This window comes from Anser anser (assembly GCF_964211835.1).
Source record: "Anser anser genome assembly, chromosome: 1".
Lineage (NCBI taxonomy): Eukaryota > Metazoa > Chordata > Aves > Anseriformes > Anatidae > Anser > Anser anser.
The window spans coordinates 42889759-42916532 of NC_139720.1; the positions used below are offsets into that span (position 1 = coordinate 42889759).

The 26774-nt window shown below is 39.3% G+C and overlaps 1 protein-coding gene across 6 annotated transcripts in view; it reads right to left on the reverse strand.

Annotated features, from left to right (window-relative positions):
* PPP1R12A (protein phosphatase 1 regulatory subunit 12A) overlaps positions 1–26774 on the reverse strand; it is a 129640-nt gene that overhangs the window by 55824 nt on the left and 47042 nt on the right. For all 6 annotated transcript variants that reach the window (XM_083837997.1, XM_083838001.1, XM_083837999.1 and 3 more), the window contains exon 3: positions 10034–10152. In XM_083837997.1, the coding sequence (XP_083694123.1) occupies positions 10034–10152 (119 nt within the window). The remainder of the gene's footprint in view (positions 1–10033; positions 10153–26774) is intronic.

The window sequence follows — 26774 nt, forward strand, 5'->3', positions numbered from 1 at the left end:
CTGGGCACTCTTCAAGAAGGAAATCTTAATGGCTCAGGAGCGGTCTGTCCCCACGTGCCCAAAGACGAGCCGGCACAGAAGAAGACCGGCCTGGCTGAACAGAGAGTTGTGGCTCAAGCTTAGGAGAAAAAGAAGGGTTTATAATCTTTGGAAAAGAGGGCGGGCCACTCAAGAGGACTATAAGGATGTTGCGAGGCTGTGCAGGGACAAAATTAGAAAGGCCAAAGCTCATCTGGAGCTCAATCTGGCTACTGCCGTTAAAGATAACAAAAAATGTTTTTACAAATACATCAGCGCAAAAAGGAGGACTAAGGAGAATCTCCATCCTTTACTGGATGCAGGGGGAAACCTAGTTACAAAAGATGAGGAAAAGGCTGAGGTGCTTAATGCCTTCTTTGCCTCAGTCTTTAGCGGCAAAACCAGTTGTTCCCTGGATACCCCGTACCCTGAGCTGGTGGAAGGGGATGGGGAGCAGGATATGGCCCTCACTATCCACGAGGAAATGGTTGGCGACCTGCTACAGCACTTGGATGTGCGCAAGTCAATGGGGCCGGATGGGATCCACCCGAGGGTACTGAAAGAACTGGCGGAGGAGCTGGCCGAGCCGCTTTCCATCATTTATCGGCAGTCCTGGCTATCGGGGGAGGTCCCAGTCGACAGGCGGCTAGCAAACGTGACGCCCATCTACAAGAAGGGCCGGAGGGTAGACCCGGGGAACTATAGGCCTGTTAGTTTGACCTCAGTGCCAGGGAAGCTCATGGAGCAGATTATCTTGAGTGTCATCACGTGGCACTTACAGGGCAACGAGGCGATCAGGCCCAGTCAGCATGGGTTTATGAAAGGTAGGTCCTGCTTGACGAACCTGATCTCCTTCTGTGACAAAGTGACACACTTAGTGGATGAGGGAAACGCTGTGGATGTAGTCTACCTTGATTTCAGTAAGGCTTTTGATACCGTTCCCCACAACATTCTCCTCAAGAAACTGGCTGCTCGTGGCTTGGACTGGCATATGCTTTGTTGGGTTAAAAACTGGCTGGATGGCCGGGCCCAAAGAGTTGTGGTGAATGGAGTCAAATCTGGTTGGAGGCTGGTCACTAGTGGCGTCTCCCAGGGCTCAGTACTGGGGCCAGTCCTCTTTAATATCTTTATCGATGATCTGGATGAGGGGATCGAGTGCACCCTCAGTAAGTTTGCAGACGACACCAAGTTAGGTACGTGTGTCGATCTGCTCGAGGGCAGGAAGGCTCTGCAGGAGGATCTGGATAGGCTGGACCGATGGGCTGAGGTCAACTGTATGAAGTTCAACAAGGCCAAGTGCCGGGTCCTGCACCTGGGGCACAACAACCCCAAGCAGCACTACAGGCTGGGAGAGGAGTGGTTGGAAAGCTGCCTGGCCGAGAAGGACCTAGGAGTACTGGTTGATAGGCAGCTGAATATGAGCCAGCAGTGTGCTCAGGTGGCCAAGAAGGCCAACAGCATCCTGGCTTGTATAAGAAGCAGTGTGGCCAGCAGGTCTAGGGAAATGATTGTCCCCCTGTACTCAGCTCTGGTGAGGCCACACTTTGAGTACTGTGTTCAGTTTTGGGCCCTTCACTACAAGAAGGAAATGGAGGTGCTCGAGAGAGTCCAGAGAAGGGCAACAAAGCTGGTGAGGGGTCTGGAGAACAAGTCTTACGAGGAGCGGCTGAGGGAGCTGGGCTTGTTCAGCCTGGAGAAGAGGAGGCTCAGGGGCAACCTTATCGCTCTCTAGAGGTACCTTAAAGGAGGCCGTAGCGAGGTAGGGGTTGGTCTGTTCTCCCACGTGCCTGGTGACAGGATGAGGGGGAATGGCCTAAAGTTGCACCAAGCAAGGTTTAGGTTGGATATCAGGAAGAACTTCACTGAAAGGGTTGTTAGGCATTGGAATTGGCTGCCCAGGGAAGTGGTTGAGTCACCATCCCTGGAGGTCTTTAAGAGACGTTTAGATGTTGAACTTAGTGATATGGTTTAGTGGAGGACTTGTTAGTGTTAGGTCAGAGGTTGGACTAGGTGATCTTGGAGGTCTCTTCCAACCTAGACGATTCTGTGATTCTGTGATTTCTACTATAGAACAGATATATATGGTAAAACAGACTACAATAAATCAGATTCCTCAAGTTTTACTAATCCACTAACAACTACAAAGCCAGACTTGGAACAACAAACTGGCAAACCAAAGGCAATTACGCTGGCACTGCTGAAATACCCTTAAGGCAGTGGATGGCAGATTGAGGTTTGTATTACGTTACATATGAATTAGATTTTCCTTGATTGTTTTTTATAGCACAAATATAATAAAATATCTCTCACCGAGAAACCCTTTGATTAAATCAGGGTATTACAGCACATCTATTGCCATAACAAAAACTGCCCATTATACAAGTAAAAAACAAACCAACAAACAAAAAAAACACCTTGAAAATGACATACCAAAAATAAAAATTTCAATGACAATGACATCCAAACAGAATGAATGGAAGTATTACATGCTACTGGAAACATAAGGTGCCATTTCTTTGGTTCGGGGTAGCATGACATTGCTAAACTCCCTTTTCACCCATGAAAAATGCCTGTGCTACAAGGAGGTTGAGGTGCCGATTTCTTCCCTTTTGGTATATACATACAAGCAATGGTAAGATCTAAATAGTCATTTCACGGAAAACTAACAAGAGACCACCATACCTGAAAAAGTTGTGGTTTTTTTTTTCATAAATAACTTTCATTTTTCTCTGTTTTTAAATAATATTAAATAATATTACATGCATGCAACTTCAAAACCTGAGGCTTTTCTTTTTATTCAAATTGGCTACAAGCTAATTTGGAATAGACTTATTTTTGTAATCTTCAGTCAATTCAAACCATAACAGATATTCCATAGCAACAAATATGCAAAAAGGAATTTAACTGAAAAAAAAAAAAAACCACCAAAAAACACAAAGTTGGACAAAAGATTCTGTTCAGTAAATAAATCTGGTAAAACTTTATGTCAAGGATGGATTTAAAGATAAAACTTTACTAAGTATCATAAAATAACTGAGGCAGGTAATACATTAAGTGTTTTAAGCAGGCAACTGAATTTCTAGACTCATTCACTTAATCTGCTAAAATAGTCATTTCAGCCTCTGCAATTTAATAAAAAAATAGTAGAAACTACTGAAAACCCATTAATCTGAGTTAAAGGCTGCAAGATAAATGAAGACACGACTTGAAGCACTAAGCAGAGCCTAAGGAGAAGACAAAATATTGAAAGAAAGTGGGGTAAACATCAAAGAAATGTATGTTTCTAGAACTGTCCATCTTAACACAATGCACGACAAATAAATCTGAATGGAGATTAAATTTTACATATCTAAAAATCTTTAGAACTCTGACCAATGTGAAGAATTAAACCCAGAAACTTTGAATCAACGATGTATTTATAATCATGTATTCGCATTCCTCCAGAAGACTTCTACATATGGTATGTATGAACTAGTGCAAACTGTAAATTTTTGGGGCCTTTACATCTCATTTTCTTTCAGAATGACACAGCAGTGCAGACCAGCAGATCTTAGGAAAATAATTCTCTGGATTAAATCATTTACATTTTAGTGTTTCCTGCCAGGCACAATTATGCTAATAAGTAGTTTATATATCACGTTAGGCACACTTATCTCCATCCCCTTCTTGCATGCCAGAGTTCTAAGTGAAAATACTCATGGCACAAGTAACTTTCTGCAGCCGAACAATCCTACATAAATTCCTTTCAACAGAGATCTGCTCACGTGTCTGTTTGTTTTGAAGCACTTTTGAGAAAAAGTTCCTCCAAAAGCCTGATCCTGAACTTCCAGTGGCGAATGTTTAAGCATAATTTCTATGTATGCCTAGAGAACTAAAGAATTATGCCAAAATATCAATGCTTTGGCAGAAAAAGTAATAAATGTTAAGTATAATACCCTGTGAGTATCACAAATGAATGTATCTGTGAAGCCCAAACGAGACATAAAGGCTGTAGAGGACTAACAGCTGCATCAATATGTTATTTTACAAGACAGTACATTTCTGATCGTGTTTCAACAGATGAAAGTAAGAGAATCTTGCCGATCTAAACAAAACACCTCACGGTACTAACTGGCACAAAAACGGGAATTTCTACGAACTTTGTGTCATAGAAAAAGGGCTGTGCTCTGAGATATGCTAAACGTTGCTCCCATTATTAAATACAGCAAAGAGAATATGAACAGCCTTTATTATACCGTATATGGACCTTCCTCCTTGCTTTTGCTTTCACGACTCTGCCCTGAGACACCAGGGTGAAGGATCCCGCAGCCGCACCTTTCCCCCACCACTTTCTGCCTCCGGCCCGTAGATGGCAATGTGCTGCTGCCTCTCGGCTCCAGCCTCGCTTCCAACACCCCTGCATTAACCTCTGGCAGCCCAAGCACCGCTCCGAGCAGTAATAATTTACTGCGAAATGCTCTCATTTCTCCTGATCAAGACGTGTCAGTCAGCAGCTGTGCGGAGGTCTGACACGCCGGGCTGCGCGGGGAGCAGACAGCAGAGCCGAGCGGGACCTGAGGCGCTGAATCAGCCTGAGCGCGGCTCGGCCATATAAAGGCATGTTTCATAGATACCGCCGGGAACAGCGGCCCGCTTTTTACTTCATCGAGTTAATGTTTATATACAAACGTAATAGTTCACATTTCAGCCGCATAAACAAAGCTGAGTTAAGCAATACATTCGAGATAGTCTCATTACATTTACCTATAATTAAGAATGAGGAACATTGGCTTCTCCTTGGAAATGAGAAGCGGCCTGCCTCCCGCCCCAGAGGAAGTGCCGAGCCGTATCCTCACCTCCTGATTCACCTCACATCACCTCTCCCCACCAGCTCACCTCCCGAGAATGTTGCCTACCATCCAAAATAACCACTTGAGCAGTTAAAAACACTTTTTAAAAGACTTCTGATGATAAATAGCCTGCCAGCACTAAAAAAATCGCTTCAGACCGTAATGCTTAACCCTACTGAAGACTTGAAGGAGAGGCAGCATTTAGAACTGGCCGGCTTTAAATGTGATTAAAGTGGCAGCTAGGACTGAGGCGATGGCCAAGCAAAACAGCTCTCAAGTCTGCCAGCTTTCACCAGTGCACATGAAAAGACTTTACTAGCAAATGACAGATTCCATAGCTATGGTATGCTGATACGCCACAGAGCTGAAATATAAAGTGTCACATCAAGAAACTGGAAACAGTGCTTTTAATGTAAAGGTAAAAAATTCTGTGGATTGCAGTGGCATCTATATACATGGGAATGGCCCATGATAAAGCCATCAGACATATGGAGAAACAACAAAACAGGTGCTAGAAGTTTTTGTGTAACACAAAATAGTTAAAACATATGGTGTGCAAAGACTATAGTTGTTCAGTACTACACCTAAATAACTTCCATAAAACAGCTAGTTTTCCTATTAGTGAAGTGTTCTGTTCGGATCTGTGTCAAAAAATCTGTATATATTACTATGGCATGTTTATAATTTACCTCCTCATGAAGTTTAAAATTAAATTGTGTTTTAAGCTTAAAAATAATTAAGCCATTACTTGTTCACTCTAGAAATAATGTAATAAATGTAGCTTTATTTATATACCAAAACCAATATAAAAATATTAGAGAATGTTGCAAAATTAGTCCAAATTAGACAAAATTCAGCAAACAATCTTTATTCTCCTTTGAAGGTTCGGGTAGAAAAATGCTTTCCCTATTATCAGAGTGCTGTGGCTTCATCTATAGGATAACAAGTCCGTTAGTTCAGAATGACTGCAGAGCCCATTACATCAACACAGGCCTGCTGTATGCTCAGCAGAATACAACAAGGTGGTCTCGTTGCGGGACCTGTGGCCCACATCAGAGGACACAAGAAAAGAGAGAAGAAGCCTGAACCAAGGGTCACACTTTAGAAGTGTTGCACGAGGAGATGGGAATAACTGAAGGAAGACAATAATAACAGGCAAGTTCTATTCTTTTGTGTCCAATACTCCTACCAAAAGGACATGTAAAACAGGAAGCTTAACTGGGATAGCTGACCACCTTCTCTCTAGACAGTTCAGATTTTGTAATCTGAATGCTAGAATAGGATGAGCAAACACTTTGGATCCTTCTCTCTATTAAGCCTGCAATGTCACATAGAGCTGAATTGTATTCTATTCTACAATTTCTGTCTGTGAATTTAGCGTCTCCAGAAGCTCCCATTTTTAGTGCTGTAGTTAGATATATCCTTAAAAAGTAACTCAATGTTTGTGAAAATTGGTCATAAATACAAACAAACTAATGAAGGCTGAACTGAAAGACTGTGGTTTAAACTTTTCCTATATAGACTCAAGATCTGCAGAAGCAGCAAAAAGGATAATCTAGTATGGTGATTCTCCTCAGATCTCTAACAGAAACAATGTCAAACATCATCACTTCAAAATATCTGAATTCACAATGAATCAGATCAGACTGATCCACAAAATAGCCCTGACTGCTGATGCCAATATGTAGGAAGCCATATTCATCGCATTAACTAAGCAATGCAAAAAAAGAAACAATAATAAATGTAGGAATAAATATACATTAAAAAGTTGCCAAAAACAAGAAAGAGAGAAAATGCCTACATAATTGTCACGCTGCATGTTATATCTACACAGGGGTAAGATTTTTGGCACCCAGGTTTGTTCCTTTTCAAAATAAATTGGCTTATTTTCCACTACCAGTAACACTGAAATGGGGTTTAATGTTCCAGAGACCCCACAGGTGATTTGGTTTATCAAAACTGCAGTATTGCTTTATTTTATACAAGGAGCAATGGTAAAGCTGGAAGCATATTTGCATTTAACCACATGTACGTTCAAAGATGAAACTGTCACAATACATCAGTGTTAAATCCACACCAACATAAATGATTAAGTTATTTTAGAAATTTGAACTTCTCTAGCCACAACCTATGTACAATTGGGCACTTTTCAAGTGACCATGATCATGGCTAAACAGTCATTCTGTATGTAATATTACTTTATGTGCAAGTTAAGGATGCCACCAAATGCACATTATTAAAAATTTTATGCTGAGGCTCATGTGTCTTGTGATTTATTAAGATATACACTCCCATTTCATACTCAGATTCATACTCTTTCTATTCCATCCTCATTCATGATCATTAAATATTTCCTGTGATTTTATCCCTTCAGGTAAAAACCCTTAGTTTTTATATCTTCAGACACAAATTCAGAAGGAGGGATGCTACTTGCCTTCTTCCCTGTTTCCACAAAACTGCAACTTCTAAGTGGTCTTACACTCAAAGAAACTAGGTAGAAGATATATATATATTCTACATATGAAATATGTATATATAAAACAATGAAAAGAATAATTCATATAAAACAAAGCACACATGAAATACCTAGGTTGAAACCTTGCAAAACTAGTTCTAGATAGATTTAACAGCAAAGAATATAGACTTTTCCAAGTTCTGTAACAGGCCTATAAGCAAGCATTAATACCAGTTCCAAGTATACGTGCACATATATGTATATATAAAACGTGTGTGTGTACGTATATGTATATATATATATACACACACATAACCTACATATATATATACAGACATATATGTATATATATATATACACATAACCTATATATATACATAACCTACATACATATTTATGTATGTAGGTTAGACTTTAGAGCACCGTTAGCAGCAGGAAGGCAGAAATGCTGTCACAAATGTTCGAAGTGTGGTCACTCTTCAGGACATCATGAAGTCCCCTGTTCTCCAGAGGGCAGTCAAACCACTTTGAAGCAGAGTCCTAGGAAGTTTCTCACCTTACATGGTGCCTCCCTCACAAATATATTTCTTGAATCATCAGAGAGACCAGTCTTCTGAAAAACCTTCAGCCAATCCAGTTAACTGGCATAAACACGTAGCAGGAGTGCTTGAAAAATAGGTTTTCCATAGCAACTGAAATTCAGTATTTTAAAATAGCCTGGATTATCCCTTTGGAAGCTAACAGCTACACTGTGGGAACATCTCCTTTCTTCTCAGGCTTGTAAAAACAGTGCCACAGATATTCTACTGTAAGCTTTAAATATAAAATATGTAAACTACACTGAAATTTTCAATGAATTGTTGCATTTAGTTTAGGTTACCAATGCTGATTTTACAATTGGGCTGTTCAAAATAATTAAACTTGAAAAAAGAATAAAAATTAATGTTGAATCTGCACTGTAAAAAATGTACATAAAAACATAACAATGTATTATCAAGAACATATAAGGGAGACTTTGCAAGAGTTCTTTTTCTCAATAATGCCAGTTTTACAAAGAACTACAGCCAATTAATATAGTATGCCAGTAAAGTCAAACGCATCAAAAACTACACAAAGAATTTAGACTGAGGTACATTCCAGAAGTGACTCTCCATCAAGGATTAACAGTATTCTTAAAAAAAATAAAAATAAAAAAATAATAACAACTGTGCTTTTTTCCAAACTAATTAAAATTGACGAAAAAATATTCATATCTATCTAATCTGGAGTCTTTTATGTGCTAGCTATAAGACCTATCAATTAAAATTAAGTTAGCAGCAATAAATAATTGAATCAAAGCCTCTGTTGAATCTACAGTCTGCTTCTATGTATTAGCACCCATCTCTTATTTCCCTGTATATCATGTCACCACTTTCTTTTCAACATTTCCTTTGGGCATTAAACAGGTTTAAGCATACAAATTAAATCACGGCAAAGCCTGAAGCAATTCTTGTTTACTATTACATTATGTAAATCTGTTTTAGAGATATAAAATCAATGCTACAAAAAAGTAACGTAGGAAGAAGACTTTTAAGAGAGAGTAAGATGGCCAGAAGTAATGGAGATGCAGCTCCCTAGCATGCCCCTCACAAAGGCTCTGTCTTTACAGACTGCCATCTTCCTTCAGAGTATGATGTAAGTCAGACTACACCATCCCTCTTCTTGTACTTAGAGTTTTGGGATAGTAATGCATGCCTATCAGACTCAGGACGATGAGTCAACAACATCTGAATGTTCTCCCATCTGTGGAATGGGAAAACCTGAAACTTTCAAAAACCCTGGAAAAACCACTTGAAGATTGCAAAATGGGAAATAGCAATGTAAGGAGGTAAAAAGGATCAGAGAAAAATGAATCAGAGAAAAATGGATCAATATGGTTTTTTAGAGGCCAGTCCCTCTTGCAAAGATGTCACTGCTAGCATTGCCCCACCCATTTTCTAGGAGTAAAGTGGACATATTTAGGATATATGTTTTAAAATGATACTATCAAAATTTGATACCTTTCCATTAACTGTTACATGAATGCTCACCTGCATGGTGCTCTCAGGAGGGCACACAAATTACCAGATTGAGCTTAAAGTTTCCTGACTGGTTGTCAGGCCTAAAACAGTTTAAGACTCCTTATCCTATGAAGTAGTTTCAGACATTTGGCATAGCAGAACGGTACTCGGAAGGTCAGAACTAGATGCAAAGCGTGGTTTATGTAACACGGTATAGTTGTTTACTCTTGTTTCAGTTATTCTAAGCTTTCAATGGAAAGGAGTTCCCTTTGGGCTGGATTCACTTCATGCTAACACTGACATCTGAGTCACTGTAAAAGTGCCTACTTCCCTCCCACGGTAATTTACTTCAATACAGATGTCTTGCTTCAGACACAGTTTAAAGCTGGGATATAGAAGACTACATCCCAGATGGACCGTATACCATCCATACTATCTGAACACCAGGTAAATTCTGTTGAGGTGTGTGAATATAGGAATGCAACCAACACCTGGGTTCAGTACTTCCAAGTTCTTTCTTCTCAAAGGGCTGGGATGACTTAAAATGCCTGGAACACAGCTTCAGCACTGTACATTGTATTGACAACCCTCTTTAAAAAATAATTGAATTTAAAGTTGATAATTTAACACGAGTTTTCAAAAGCATATTTAGTGTTTGATAAACAAAAACAGCCTTTCATATTCAAAATTACCTTGTCTATTTACTTCATTCTGAAGCAGCTCTTCCATTGCTTCTTCTTCAGCAATATCTAATGGAGTGTCTCCTTCACTATTTACAGCTCCTACATGTGCTCCTTGGCTAATTAAATACCTGCCAATAGAAAAGGAAAAACAAACTTTTTGGTAAACAAAAAGAGAAGGGGAACTTCAACATAATAAAGCTGATGCAAAAAATAGCAGCCACTAGGATATCACATGCAATGGATATATATATGTACACATACAATTAATAGAAGCGACCATATTTCGTATAAGCAAAAAAAACCTCATGACTACCTACAATCCCTGAATACCTACATGTCTTTTTATCATACTACCCATTTACATGAATAGAACTTCAGTTTGGCACAAAGATTTCCAGTCATATTTAAATACACACTTGCATGAACTGAAAGAAGAAAATGGTTAGGTGATGAACAAAATCAAACATACAAACAACGGCTGAAACACCAATACCCATGAGCTCCACGTATTAAGCCACTCTTCCTAGAACATCCATATTTAGTGGTACACCATCCTTCTGTAATCATTCTTTCTATACCCATATATTCCTTGAAATGATGACTCTAAGGCAGGTTCATAAAATTAATAAAACCAAAATCATCTCTGATCCTAAGTATTCCCAAAGTTAGCTTTTGTTGGGGAAATGAGAGAGAGCAAGCAAGCAGTACTTTGCACTTTATTCAAGTCCCACATGTCTAACTGGTTTGTTATTTGAAGTACTACTATCTTAGGATGCAACAACCTGGACTCAGTGGAATTGATTTCTGAATTTCAGATTAAGTCAAATGGATGGATTCCAACAATAAATCAAGAAAGGATTAAGTTATTTCACAGTTTTAAACCATAAGCCTATGAAACTACTGAGGACCTGCAGAATAAAATGTAGTCGGCTTCTAAGAAGAAATGAACAATACAGAATAGTCTTATACTTTCCGACCATAACATTTCTATTTCCCTAACAAATTAAACTGTTTGAGCCACAATAGCACTCAGCAAAGCACAACATTACAAACACACCTTCTGTCTTGCAGAGCTTAATTTACACCTTCCATATATTTAAGGAAAAAAAATAAAAGGAAATACTCAGACTTGAAGAACTAGTTACCCACTTGGTAACAGGTATCGGAAATCAAAAGCGCTTTTTTAACCTCACTACGGTGGAATGTCAAATTATGCAGAAATCGATCACAAAATTAATCCACCACTCATACAAATACTTGAAAATATTTCTGTTTAACTACTGCCAGTTACTAATGACAGATGCCAGACCTAAGATAATTTTTTCCTTATCTTTATTCAACAACTTGGCGCTTCAAGGATCCTCCTTCTTCTCTTTTTTCTGATGTATGATTTTAACAGCACTTGTTATTAAACCTCTGCAATTAAGTCAAGAAAAAGTAATGACTGACAGGCCACAAAATGGAAATGAATTCCCAGAAGTGTAACTATATCTCCTGGGACACATACCATCAGTTGACACTACTAGCTTTGATGCTGGTATGTTGTGCTGTTTTTATTCTATTCCTCTTGAAAGAGCGTTGCTGTGACTCTTAACCTCTTTTGAGCTTAAAGAATTAACTTCTGCTTGAATGAAAAATTAATTCAAAGTAACTAATTTTCTCAACAATACTGGTTCCACTGTTTCAAGAGTTACACAGCATTTCAGGTTACATATCAGATAATTGCTATACAGGTTATTTGCTGAACAGGCAAAAACAACAGGGAAACATAACTTTCTAGCAATGTCAAAACTTTGGACTCAAAAGCAAAGTCAACCACCAAAAAAAATATAGTTATTAAAAAAAATCCCAAGTCAGCATTCAGGTACTTTTCAATTTTTTTTTTCTAAAATAAACATAAAATTGGTTCTTATAAAAAGTGATTTTACCTGTTTCTAACCTAATGCCTGCAGGGAAAAAATAAGCAACTTTTGTAAGGAAAATACGTACCTCACTGAAGTGGTTGTATTTTGTTCAACCTGTTCATTCAGTTCTAGACATATAGATAAAAGGATACAGTGCGTAAGATACAGGGCATAAGACTGCTCCTGATAGAAGGAACAGTGTATAAGAAAGTGTACGGAAATGAACAAAAGGCACTTCAGAAAGTTATTTAGCCATATGAACAACTTCATGGTTTTTACTTTAAAGTAAAATCCAAAAATAAAGCAGCTCACACACCAAAATGAGACCAGCCAAGTTGGAGGATCAGTAGGGCTGGAGAAGTGGAGTTACTGAGTTCCCCTTTGCATGTGCTTACAAGGTTTTGGTTTTACTGAGACAGAAAAGGAAGAACCACTTGATGAACAAATGAATTGGTGAACCTGCTCCAAATTCACATTCGAACTGAAGGGGTGAAAGAAGTAGGAGAAAGCTGACTTGCTGGGGAAGTGAGAACGTCTCCGTGGTGATGGTCCTTTCTCAGCCTTCCCTTGGCCACTCCATCCAGGCAACCTTCTGCTACCAGCACCGCAGGGATGAATAATGAAACAGGAATACCCAGTCTAAAAAAATATTCAAATGCCAACTCTTCTAAAGAAACCTTCTAAACCTGCTAATGAAAACAAATGTTTGTTCTGTTTTTCATGCCATTCAATAACAGATGTCCCTAACCTGAACAAGTTTATGCATTTGTTTATTTTCCTTTACAGTAACAATAGTTTCAGCAAAGCAATGACAAGGTTCAGATGGTACATGAAGTTACCCTGGTGCCTACAGGATGGTAACTTTAATTAGGAAACCTGGCACTGTCATGGGAAGGGAGAACAACCATTTCAGATGTGTAGGTGGCCTGACTCTGCATCATGTACAGAGAGAAAACAGATCTGGTAGGAGATCAAGAGAACGATGCTCTGTGTTTTTAAGGCATAGCTGAGCAAAAGTCAGCACAAAAATAACCCTACAAATCAGAAGGTTTATTTTTTAAACCACTTTCCAAACGAACTGTACTTCAGGCTAAATGTTAATTAATATTATGATTTTGAATATGGGCATATTTGACATTTCAGTTATTCTGGTACCATATAACTGAAAATTTCAGATGCAACAGTGTATTATTTTGTGTAAGTATGTATGCATATTTAAAGTTATCCACGTTTCAAAATGAAAGCAAACAATTGCTTTTTAAAAGCTTTATCAAATAGTTATTACTTTCAACTTGAAATTTCACCTTTCTAAAATAAGCAAGCAAAATATAACTTTAATTTCCTCAGCTGATATTTAATTGATACATCTACATGGTATACAGTGAAAAAGAAACTGGAACAGTGCAATATAAGTCTAAAACTGTGCCCTTTGATACCAAGTCCAGAAAGAGATGCTTTATGCAAAGTAGGATGCAATGGAAAAGTTAAAAAAAAAAAAATTGGACCTCCACAGTCACCCACTTGTAAAACATTTTGGAATGGCACTTAAATTTGCGTCTTTTGTAATTTGTTTGTTGTGATATAGCTATGTTCAACAGACAGCTATAAAAGAATAATTCAGGAAAATATGACAATTTATATAATATTCTGGTAGGTGCTCATTCAAAATGTAAGTAAATGAGAAGAGAACAGTAGTTTGATCTATACCATGCTTATTTGGGGGGACAAAGCTTTCAAGCGTTAATATTCAAGCTAAAGCACCTACTTTAGATACTGCTGTGGTCCAAGTATAAAGAATCACAAGTATCCTACAAATACCAGGGAAGACAAGAGCAGGAAAACAAAATCGTCCCTGACACTTTTGCCCTGATGTTTCCATGACAAGCGTTATGCAGTCTGGGTAAGACTGGAAGAACAAGTTTGCTTTTGTGATAGCACTGCTTTAGGAAGGTGAAAATACTTCTATCTGAAATCTCTGTTTTAGGAATCATTGCTATATATTCCTCAATAACTATAAAAGTATAAGCTGAAGTTAATGACCTTGAAAAAAAAAAGATGAAGTGCTTATTTAAAATCATTATTATGTAACCCAGACTCTCTTCCATCGCATTATGAAAAGTACATTTAAACTTTTTTAATAAAGAGATGGGATCTCAGTATCCCTGAGACAATAAATAATAACCCTCTGAGATTACTGTATGAAAGCCAGTGAGTCCTTATTGAAACTAAGCTCAGGAACTGCAAGTTAAAAATTTTACCCTACAACTTGGCCTACAGTCTGAATAAAAAATAAAATGAATAATCGTCTTCAACTGATGATTCTTTCGGTTGAAAATTTATTAACAAAATGCATATAGAGACACAAAGTAAGGTGAGAGGAAGATGCCTCTCTGAAGACAGTATATGCAAACTCAGGGATTTAGGAAGCATTTACTTCTGAATCTCAAACTTCGGATTTTCTAAACTTCTTCAGTTGCAACCAGCTAGCTATGCTCAGAAAACATTTTAATACTATTTACTTTGGCAAAAGAAAGGGGCATTCATTTACATTCAAACCTTGTCCCAGTTCACCATATCTGGAAACAAGTTTGCGAAGTAATTAGGGATATAATTAACTTTAAGTACTCGCTGAACCTGAAGGTCACAAAAACCATGGCAAGCAAGAGGCAGGGCAGAGACGTGGCTCCTGAATTGATTCAGTTCATTACAACTGCTTGCTGGACTCACCTCACCTTCTGCTCAGCAGCAGAAATGAGTGCTGCCTGCCGCTTCGTCAGACCACTGGACACGATCCTCTAACCCCCAAAAATGTGAGGTGAGAGACCCTCCTAAAACATCTCTTATATTTGAAATAAGCATGTCTAGGTTGGCCGTGCAGGGAAACAAGATTTAATGTTAGCAGGGCACCAACCAACAGCACAACTGATCTCCCAAGAGCTTTTAACTAATTACCCATTTCAGATAAGCCCAGCTGTTTTGTTTTGTTTTCTTTTCTTTTTTTCTTTTTAAATCCATAGGTGCTGGAGTTCAAATTAATTCCACAAGTGCCTTTTTTGAATGATAATGTGGAGCCAAAGATGGAAAAAGTGTCACCGTGTTCACGGCAGCTGTGCAACCATGTGGAGACACAAACAAACCAAACATCTGCCCCACAGTTCACAGGAGGTAAAAAGAAATTAAAAAGTTGCAAATCTTTGGAATATATATTTTAATTGCCTTCTTTTAGCACAGCTTGCCAATTAATTTTGCTGTATTTTTTGAATAACGCCTTGAAAAACTTTTAGAAGTACATCTTTGTAAATCATTCAAATTACTAGTAAAAAGACATCAAAATCTGGCCAATCAATCAGACCTTCAAGCCACATCTAACAACTTAAAACTATAAAATTTTTATATTGCTCTTTATTTTTAAGTTAAAGTACACTAAAACTGTAACACCCGATCCCTTTGAGACCTTCTATTGGTTGCAGTGTCTGGGAATATTTCTTCACGTAACCACTACCAGAAGAGTTTCACTTCAAATTTAAATTCTTGCCAACACTGTTATTAACTCAGACCAAAGTGGAAATGCTACCTCAAGCTGCCTAGCCCTTCTCAAAACCATTTTTGGTTTGTTTAGCTTTTTGTTTTGTTAAATTTACAGAAAAAAATATATATACATATACTTAAGCAAAGCAGTAACTACCTATATACAACCTGGGTAACAAGATATCAAGAGATAAGATCACAGCCTCTACGTGATTCTTACACCGTTCAGGTGCACTGCTCAACATAATCGCTCAAAATAACAGAGTAAAGAAAGGCCTTTTTAAATTTAAAACCAAAACACAACTTAAATCATACAAAATTGAAGCAAACACCCAACGTGAGGCAAGTGCCTCACAGGTATCACCTCGGATGGCTGAGTTCTCCTTGCCCCACAAGGTGACGGGTGAACCAGGGCAGGCAGCAGGCCGCTCTGCACAGCTGGGGCCTCTTCACTCATTCCAGCGACCAGCTACAGATAATTTCCCCTGTTTCCATCTCTATACAGATGAAACATTCCTGCAGTTGACTTTTCTCTCGAGATGTATTAATCTGACGTATTTAATATATCAGATGTATTAAAGAGGAAAATGAAGGCTCCATGTTAAATATCAGAACCAAAACTACACAAATTTCATTGGGCCAAGAATACTTTGTGCTGAATGATTTTAAGACTGATGTAGAAGAAATCAACTGGCCTGAGAAACAAGTCAAATTCACAGGAAGTCTTACTCAGGAACTTTGCAAACTGCCATCTTATGCTGTCAGCCACCACTGTGCCTCAACCTGCTATCTCTAAGCATTCAGGATCAAGTCAAAGTGGACGTAAGGAGACAGGCCACTACGAAGCCATTTAAATTACAATTGAATCATAATAAAACTTGGGAATTTTTAAGGTTATGTTTGTTTGCAAATTCTAGAAGACTCTCAATCACATCTTTCTCATTTGGGAGAACAAAAGCTGCAGCACTTCCTGAAGAGGACTGTTCCCCCTAAGAGCTACAGCTAGCAGCTACACAAAACACCAGGTTAAAGAAGGCCAGTTAGGATTATTTGGCAAAACTGGACAATTATTTCTCCTGAAATGCACGAGTGAAAGATTTTCAGACAGCTGATATATCAACCAGAGATCTCAGGTGATTTCTTCTTGCAAACTACAAGAACTGAGAATTTCAAATGGGTAGAAATATTTTTAAAAAATGAATAAGAAATAATAGTTGAGAAACAGATGACCAAAATTATTTTAAGAAAATAGGAAGTGACAATTTCTTTTCAATTTTCACTAGCTGAATCCAAGTTTCAGAGTATGTTTTTTCTAAATTATGGACTGATTTGAAAAGATTTTTATATCCTTCACTATGCAAGAAACAGCAGCAAATCCAGCTTATCCCGATTCTCCCTCTTGAAGCTGTTATGAAAGCATCTTGAACAGTCACACACCTTTGCTTCAAAATTACCAAATACTCCCAAAGCTAACCGAGCAGTAAAACACAGAGATGAGGAAAAAAAAAATCCACTAAGCAAACAGCTCTTTCTATTGATTCTAAGTATATATAAGTGCAAAAGGTATTTATGAAGACAGTCCTCCAAAATGTACCAAAACAACACTGAGCTCTCTCTGTACATAGGTGGCTGTCCCTAGCCCCCACCGTAGCTTGCACGCCCAAGGAAGCACAGTAACTAGAATCACATCTGTTTTCCTTTTCGGTATGCAGGAACATGGAAGAAACAGTGCAGATAACAGAATCTGGTTGTTCTTAGTCCTCCTGAGTTCCAATAAACCTATGAAAAAAGCCAGCAATAAGCTCTAGAAATACTTGTACGTAGGTGGCTACCTAAACATTAACTGCACAAAGATGGAACAGTAAAAATTCCTACCCGCAGCAAAAGAAAAGCAACTAAGCCTGCATATTTTACCGTATCCATATAGAGGAAAGACATATGAGGGGTGGCAGAGCAGTGTTTAGGTGAAAGTAAACAGTAACTGAGACGAGGGAAGTAGGAAACATGAAGAAAGCTATATAGGGAAACGTGCTAGAACATATTCCTCCCCCCCTAAAAAAAAAAAAATAGGAGCCCGGTACTGCCAGGATGAATACAGTGCAAAAACTTGAGTAGAACAGAAAGAAAGTGAAACAAAAAGTATTTTTAAAGCGCATATTGAATGTTAATTTCATTATGCACTTTGTGAACAAGTCCCTCTTTATTTTCAAGTCTTTGAAAATTAAGCCACACTTTTTATGCTAGCTAGTGAAGGCATGCTGATTTTTCAAGCTCAAGCATATGAAATTTTATAGCAAATACTTTCAAAATTAACATGATTTTTTAAACAAAACAAAGCAAAAAAAATCAACCAAGTTTTAAGCTATCAGAACAACATGTTTTGAATTCTAACGTTCTCAAAAGATACTAGAAACAATGAAACATAATAACATCTGTCAACCAAAATACATGCAGTTTTTCAACCACAGATAACTGTTTTTTTTCCTCCAGAAATACTGTTTGTTATCTAAATTTAATTATTTTTCTTGCACTCTATTGTGTAAAAATGAAGGTTAAGTTTGACAAATATCTTGTTGTCCCTTCAAAAGAGCACAGTAACTTTAACTCATGATGCTCTCTGTGCTCAGGATGCTTTCCTGTAGTTAATTTGCAAGCATTTATGGTGTTTTAAGGAAGTGTCACCAAGGTGAATATTTAGGACTGAGTTATACTGGTTAAAAAGAAGAGCCAACAACAGCATGGAGGCAGAAGAGGAGGAGGAAGAAGGAAATCTTGCTGCTGCCCACTCTCCTCAACTAACTGCTCACCAGAAAGAGGTCATCACACAGCTAGCGTGCATCATCCCTCCTGCCTTGTGCTAAAAGTAGCATTGCTGGATTTGACTACAGTAGCATCACAGATACTGATTTTTAACTGCTTCTTTTTATTATTGAAGAAATTATGAGGATAGACTTAAGCTGACAACCTTATTTTCCTCCAACAGTGATGTGTTGGCATTTACATCAAAGAAATTTAAACTAAGACCAATTCTGAAAAACCCTTTTACTGCACTTAAACAGATATTAGCACAGATATAATCACTACACCATAGAATTTATCTTGTTTATAATTATTTTATGCAATAATACAGAGACCAAATCTCTGTATGGAGCAACATTACCTTCATAGTGCAGCTTTTAGCATCACCCAGAAGTACTAAATGCAGTCTGATCCCTCACTAAGTATCAGCAATCTGCAACGCACAGCAGCTGTCCACCTGCCCAGTCTACTTTGAATTCCTTGAAAAAACATTTTCTCCAAAAGAAACTCTTACTCTTTATACAAATATTTGATGAGTGGTACCTCATCTTCAATTAAGAGGTGCTGATAATTATAATTCCCTTTTTATACTTTTATCCTGTCAGACCCGCTGTTTATAAACAAAATTGCATTTCTGTATCTTCATATATGAACTGTATCCAAGAAACTCCACTCTCACTAAGGCACAGCAGCCTCATATCTCTACAGACACCACACTGTATTTACACAGATTTCAAAAGAATTCAAGCAGCTTTTATCCTGCCCCAGTAAGGGATAAGAAGACTAGAAAAATACACACGGATTAAGATCACTTGCACTCAAATGACGTAGGTTAGGATATCCAACAAAAGGCACAGCTGTAAGAAAGGGTAAGTAAGTGCACAAATTGCGTTAGTGTCATTAGAAAGTGCACTGGATGCTGCAGATGAGGGTCAAACTCACAACAGAGAAAACATTAATCTAAAAGCTGAAAGAAAATGAGGTGCAAAAACTGACAATCTACACCACACCCATGTTTTCTCTGAGAAAACCACACTCAAAACCAACACCTTTCCATATTTATCACTCAGCTGCTCACATTTAATTAACTTCAGAAGTCATAGGTAAGATATCTATTACAAATTGTTCTTGGGATACCAATAAAACCTATGCTACGTGATATACAAGTAAGATCTTTCCTATGCATATCACATCTCAAAGCAGGATGGCTTTTTAGACACCACCTGCCCTTTTAAATTCTTTTTCAGCCAAAAAATTAGGGTGCTCTGAGCTTTACACTGGGCATCAGTCCCTTGACGTTTCATTTGACCAAATGAACAGCTAAAGCATACTGTAAGAAAAAAGATACCTTCTACAAAATCATATAGCCTTGAAGAAGGTATTTCCAAACTTAAGAATCTTACATTTACTTTGAAAGAACAGAACTGGAACATACAACATTACCAAATACTTAGGGGCACAAGTGGAGATGCAGACAGTGAGCCAAGCTGAAGAAGGCAGCTCTAGAGCACACACAGTTTTTGTGCATCCTAGAGTGACGAGCGCTCCCTAGACACCCTCAATTGAACAAACAGGTACCAAATCAGGCCCTATAATTTCTTCTAGCCATCAACCATATCTTAGCATGTATTTCTGCCAGCTGATTCTTATCCAAATTTAGATCACATCTACACAGTAGAAAAGATTAAACTCTACCACAATGACATGATTATAGAAAGGAGATTTCACCTTCAACCTAAACAATTCAGTTGATGTTTCATTATTCCTAGGAGGTACATACATGCAGCAAAACCATGTAGAAAATAGCAAACACTGCAACGATACATCTTCACAAAAGAAATGCCAATTAATTCTAGCTCAATTATCTTCTTCAAGTTTCTCCATTCTTTTTTTTTTTTACTGGAATTTAACTTTATCCTTGCAGAGGTCTAATAAAAGTTTGGAGGAGGAGCAACCTTTAAGTTCCTGACAAAGACTGAACATCATACTTTGATTTGGGAAAAAAAAACAGGAGAGTACCACATTAGCATATTTTCTATCTCATCCCCAGAAGCCTGTCTTACTCTTCTGACCAATAAACAGTCTTAACATATCCTTAATCTTCTTTTTTTCCAGTCTCTTCTTCCAGAAAGAAACAAGGCAGCAAATCGAAATGCATTAACTGAATTTATCTTTCAAAGCCTGCAGTGACCTTTTCACGTCTTTCAAAACAAACGTCTACCAGTGTCAACTTGTCAGAAGTCAGTCATTCTTTTAGAAAGTTGGTCTTCTGTGGCTGGGAATAAATTTTCTTCTCCTGCTTTTATTTGTGGTATGGTTAGTTTTACAATATATTTTTCTGAAGTCCTCTTCTAATTTCCTGAGTGAGCTGTATTAAGTTTCTTTGGTCCTTTTCCTTTTCATCACAGATTGATGGTTTTGGGTCGGAGGGGACCTTAAAGACCATCTAATTCCAACCCCCTGCCATAGGCAGGGACACCTCCCACCAGACCAGGTTGCCCAAAGTCCCATCCAGCCTGGCCTTGAACACCTCCAGGGATGGGGCATCCACAGCTTCTCTGGGCAACCTGTGCCAGGGCCTCACCACCCTCACAGGAAAGAATTTCTTCTGAATATCTAATCAAAGCCTTTTAGCTTAAAACGGCTACCCCTTGTCCTATCACTACCCTCCCTGACAAAGAGTCCCTCCCCAGCTTTCCTGCAGGCCCCCTTTAGGTACAGGAAGGCCACTATAAGGTCTCCCTGGAGCCTTCTCTTCTCCAGGCTGAACAACCCCAACTCCCTCAGCCTTTCTTCATAGGAGAGGTGCTCCAGCCCCTTGATCATCTTTGTGGCCCTCCTCTGGACTCTCTCCAATATGTCCATGTCTTTCTTGTGCTAGGGTCCCCAGAGCTGAACTCAGGCTCCAGGTGGGGTCTTACGAGAGCAGAGCAGAGGGGGACAATCCCCTCCCTCGCCCTGCTGCCCATGCTGCTTTTGGTGCAGCCCAGGATACGATTGGCTTTCTGGGCTGCAGGCACACATTGCTGGCTCATGTCGAGCTTCTCATCAACCAGCACCCCCAGGGCCTTCTCCTCAGGGCTGCTCTCAATCCATTCTCCACCCAGCCTGTGTGTGTGCTTGGGACTGCCACGGCCCAGGCACAGGACCTTGCACTTGGCCTTGTTGAACCTCATGAGGTTCACACAGCCCCACCTCTCAGCCTGCCCAGCTCCCTCTGGATGGCATCCCTTCCTTCCTGCGTGTCGACTGCACCACACAGCTTGGTGGCATCGACAAACCTGCTGACGTGGCACCTGATCCCATTGACTGTGTCACTGACAAAGATGTTAAACAGCATTGGTCCCAAGAACACAGAGCCCTGAGGAACACCACTTTTAATTCTACTCTTCCAGTTAGCCTTTCCTTGTGTTCTTCCAAGTAGCATCTTGTATCTGTACAAAATCTTTCACTCACCATGTATCACCTCTATCACTCCAAACTCCGAATCAGTTTGCATGTGGTTTACATCAGACCACCAACTTCACCTTGGCACACACAAATCAAAACTTCCTATTACCCTCCAAAGATCCACTTATGGACATACCACTAGTAATATCACTTCATACTCTGTTAGTTAAGTCCGTAACTGAGAAGAAATCTAACAGAGAGGGGAGCCATTCTCAAAAGTTTTTGTCAGTCTGCTTTGCCTAAATAATATCCTCCTCCTCTAGGATTATAATGGGTTACAGTAAAGGAGTTTATATTAAAAATTTTCCCGTAAGTGATTGCTCCAGATGATCAAGTCAGCAAACCTTAGAGAGAAACAGATTAGAAACAACTGCTCTGAAAGCTATTTTGTGGCACCACCACTTTGGTATATTGCGGAAGAACATTCAACAGCACCAGCTGGTTCAGGCTTATGACGTGGGGGAACAAGGAGAGGACTCCATCTCAGCACAGACAGTGCTCCGCAGGCAGGCTTCTGATCAGAGGTACAAACTATGTCTGAAAAGCAGCCCAGACATTTTTTTTTTAATGCTCGCATATTTGTGCCAACTGCTGCTGGCAAGCCAGATCAGCTCACTGATCCAAAAGAGAATAAACCCTCCCAAACCCCCTCAAGGCTAGTCTTACACTAATAGTTACCACGCTGTTGGGTGATCATTAGACACTGCAAGAGGGGGGGTAAGAGTCCCGAGCCTGTGGAGGGGGGGAAAGTGAGGAGAGAAAGGAATGGCTGCCTATTTCTGCAGCAGCCTCAAGTTAGATCACACTGGGTGTGTTGTGAAACTACCCTGAATCCCCTTCACTAGGTGCTGCCAGAGGAGCACGGGGACCAAGCTGTAGGAGGCAGGAGCCACTACCACCCAGCCCGGGCGGCAGTCCCCGCGGGGCAGTTAGTTAGTAGGTCAGGTAAAGCACCCGTCACCGAGCACCGATGTATTCAGCTGCAGGTTTGCAGGACTGTCTCTCAGTCCCTGTGTGCATAACAGCAATCACTCACGTAGTCTTAATTGGTTGTTACTAAAATAGAGAGATCTCGGGTCACTGGCTTGCGGAGGTTTCAGCAAACTCGTCTGGCTGGCTTCACTTACAGGTGGCTGGAGCCAGGAGAAACGGATGGGCGGCAGCGACAAGGCAGTGGCCACACAAAAGCTTTTTCAAGTGAGCTTGACATACTGGGGCAAGGAGGAGAGACAACACAGGAAACTCTGCACCCTTTTATATTCTTTAAATAATGAGGCTGTCCAAACCACACATAGTTCTCAAAATATGAGCAAAACATTATCTTCATGTTCTGTTTTTTCCCCTTCTCTCTGCCCTTATACTTCTTAACAAGGGATCAGCATTTTTGCTGAAGAATTAGTATCTTAGGAGGTGCACAGCATTACCAGATTTTCAGGAAGAGTACTTTAAACCATCTATGACAATCTGGGAAGCAAGAAGCGGATCTTGCAGCAGTTGAACTCTGTGATCTAGTTCTGAAGAAGGAGTATTAGAAACATCATAGCAGTAATGTCTTTGGAAACAAACACAATTATAGAGTCATTCCTCGACTGGACTCCATCTAGACTACAAAGGCATGATTCACCTGCGGCTTTATTAACGAGATTTCATACATCCGCTCTGCAGAGCCCAGACGAAAATGAATAGATGATCTCTGTAAGGTGCTGGAAACAATTTATGTTAACTTCAAAGTGCTAGGAAGACTTTGAAAGTTTGCAGTATTTTGGGAATACTTATTAGCAAGCACAGATTACAAATGATTGAGGAAACATGGCCATTAAGTGCTGGCAGAGAGTCACATTTGCTAATTACACCAGAGGGCCATGGAAATGGGTAGCCACTGGCTGCCATTGTCAGGGAAAACATTTCATCATACATTTAAGCAAGATCATGGCAATTTTGCATATTTCAAAGTGATGAGTCTGAGTGTTAGCATTTAAAGAAAGAAATTTTAGGAAATTCAGGAAAATATAGATTAAATACAAATTGGATAAAGGTTACTGTCAACCAAACAATTCTTTCACACAACTTGACAATGAGAAAGGAAATATAAGGGCATTATTTGATGATTTCAAGTTCATCCCAGCCCTGCACATTATGTTGAATGATGCTCCTCAGTTCAAGAAGCATAAGCTATCTGTGAAGTTTCTAATACAGGGAAAACACTATCTACTGGTTACTAATATCTATCACATTAAACAATATTCATTACAAAAACCCTATTCTTACCTTGAGACATCTCCCTCCCCCTCTTTTTCTGCACAGAAGTGTAACTGTCAGTTGAAGAATTAACTCAACTGAATTTTGTGTTATTTTTGAGAAAAAACACGTTTCTTACATTTCCTGAAAGATGCACTTTCTTCCATTCTGGTGAAAATGAAAGGACATTCGCATTTAAGTAGTGTAACTATACGATTGCCTTTGAGTACTCACAAGCAAACTCAAAACACATCAGCTACACACACAACTAGCCATGGTACACAACCACAAGAAAATGCATTTTTAACACATACTCTTTCAAAAACAAAGAAATTTATGCCATTTCAGATTTATTTTACATTACTCTGGTACAATACAAAGCATTGCGAAGAGCAAGCATTTTAATATTGTTTCTTGAATGCCACTTTGAACTGCTTACTGCTAATCCACTACATTTTTTTTGCTTTCTAAAGAGGAATTTGATTATTCCCCAACAGTGAAATAATATACAGGCTTTTAAACTGAAGAGGAAATCTATCACATAAAACAATTCATTACATCGACCCATCTAGTTTTACTAGATGTGTTAATGTTTCAGTAAAAGCTTAATGTAAGGGTCCTACCTGTTAAATACCATCTTAAAGAACACACACACACAATTTCTGTTAAAGTGCTTCTGCATTAAAGGTTGTTTCCACATAACTGTAATTTTTCAAAGCATTGGAGGAAAGAAAAAAAAGAATAAAGCTCCTTCATACAAAGCTTTCTGCTTATGAAAAAACAGAAACAAATGGAAGGAGAATATTCTAGACAAAATCCACCTGTCTTGGCAATGTTGAATAACTTTAAACCATTCATGCTACAATTACTTGTAAGCTAATTTGTATGATCGTAAAACAAATGAACACTAACTTGAGGGGGAAATTCTAAAATTAAACTATTCAAAGAATTCCCAGTAAGCTGAAGCACTCGCAGCATTTGCAGATCTCAGAAACACCAGAAAGGAAAGAGCAGCTGCCTTCCACGGCAGAGTTCTTGCTTATGCAGCAGAACCCTCTATCTGCAACCAGTTGATAATTTGTACCACACTAAATTACATCATCTTCCTGTATTTCTACACGGCTAACCTCCTGCTGTATTTCACCTGAGGTAGGTTTCTACATGGCTAACGCTTCCTAAACACGTTTTTTAAAGGAGGTGGGAAGCAGAGTCGAGAGAAGATGTCAGGATGAAGGTTCCAAAGGAGCTGCCAACTCAAATGGGCAGGAGATGCTGCTGGGAGAAGGTGCCACAGAACAGGATGGTGCGGTGCAGGATGCCAGGGACAGGGAACACACCTGCAGTGAGCAGCCCATTGGCGAGACAGTGCAGCAAGCCAAAGCCAAAGCAACAGCAACTTCTAACTAGTTGGGGCCATGCTACAAATTCAGGCAGCCCATTAGCAGTATGCATGGGACCAGTGCCATTCAGCCACGTGGCTAAAGAGATGGCTCCCTGAGACATCCAGGTGTTTGCTTTTTTTCTGAGAAGCTCCCTATCACATATCCTTTACGTACATATCCCTACGCGCATACCCCATACTTCTCCCAGGTCTCCAACACACGGGTGCACTCACTCAGGAACACCCAAGCAGCAGCAGGGAATATTTAGGAGGAATGTGTGCATTGAGAAAGAGATGATCAGGTGTTCAGTGAAAGCACAGAGAGATGGGAAAGCTCCTGCATGGATCAAACAGGCATACACAATTCCCTATTAACTGGGGAGTGATTCTCAGTCATTCCCATTTACTGTACATAATAGGAGATGGTTGCTAGTAGCAAATGGATGGGACGTGTAGAAAGACCATCTGAACTGTAAGGTGATAGGGCACTGATTCAATTATAGAGCAGTCTGAACAGAAACCTTTCTCACTCTGTAAGACAGTGCATTATTCATCCCAATATAATCCTACGGAAGTCACATGAGCATCAGGAGAAACGATTAACATTTATTGACTGACGTGTGTGCGTGCACGCGTGTGTGTGTTCTGAAAGCAGAAGAAGGGTTTCACACCCTATTAACAGATCTGCAAACTCCAGCCCACCCCATCTTGGTTTTATTTCATAGACTAGCCCTGGGGATCACCCAAGAGATCATGCAATGTTAAGAGAACTGCTTTCCTTCCTCCACTTTTTTCCCTCCCTTAAGCCTAGGAAGTGATGTATGCACATACGCAAAGAATATTAAGGTTGCAAAGGTATACCTATTCGGAAGACAGATATAGAGCTAGAGGGTCACTAAATTACATCAGAAACAAAGAAATGCCCTTCATAGCAGAAAAGATCCTCATCTCCTACCTCTGATGTTTACATATAATTTTAGATTTTGAGAAATGAAATCCTGAAAAAATGAAAGTATGATGTGCCATGCTATATTTTTCTTATGAGTTGTAAAAATGTAAGCATTTGTAATGTGAACAAAATCAATACATTAACTAAATTAGCATATTTGGAGGATTTTACCGATTATGCTATTTCAAGAAAAACAAATTCCTGCTATTTACAATGTTTGAAGGAAGCCCTGAGAACACTTGAGGTGGCAGCAGAGAAAGCAAAAGCAGATTGCTGAATCCCCAGTTTGAGAAGGTCTACAAAGTTGTGCATGAGGTAGGGTCCGCAGGAGGGGAAGAAAGGGAAGCACAGGTCAGACTCTCCTCTGCTCTTCATTAACAAAGCTGGGAAACACCTGAACCCATTCCCTGACTCTGCTCTTTTGCACCTTGGAAGAAAACAGGAAACGAACAGGAGCCATTTTGTACAAAAATGCCAGTCCATAGCATAAAGGACAGAGAC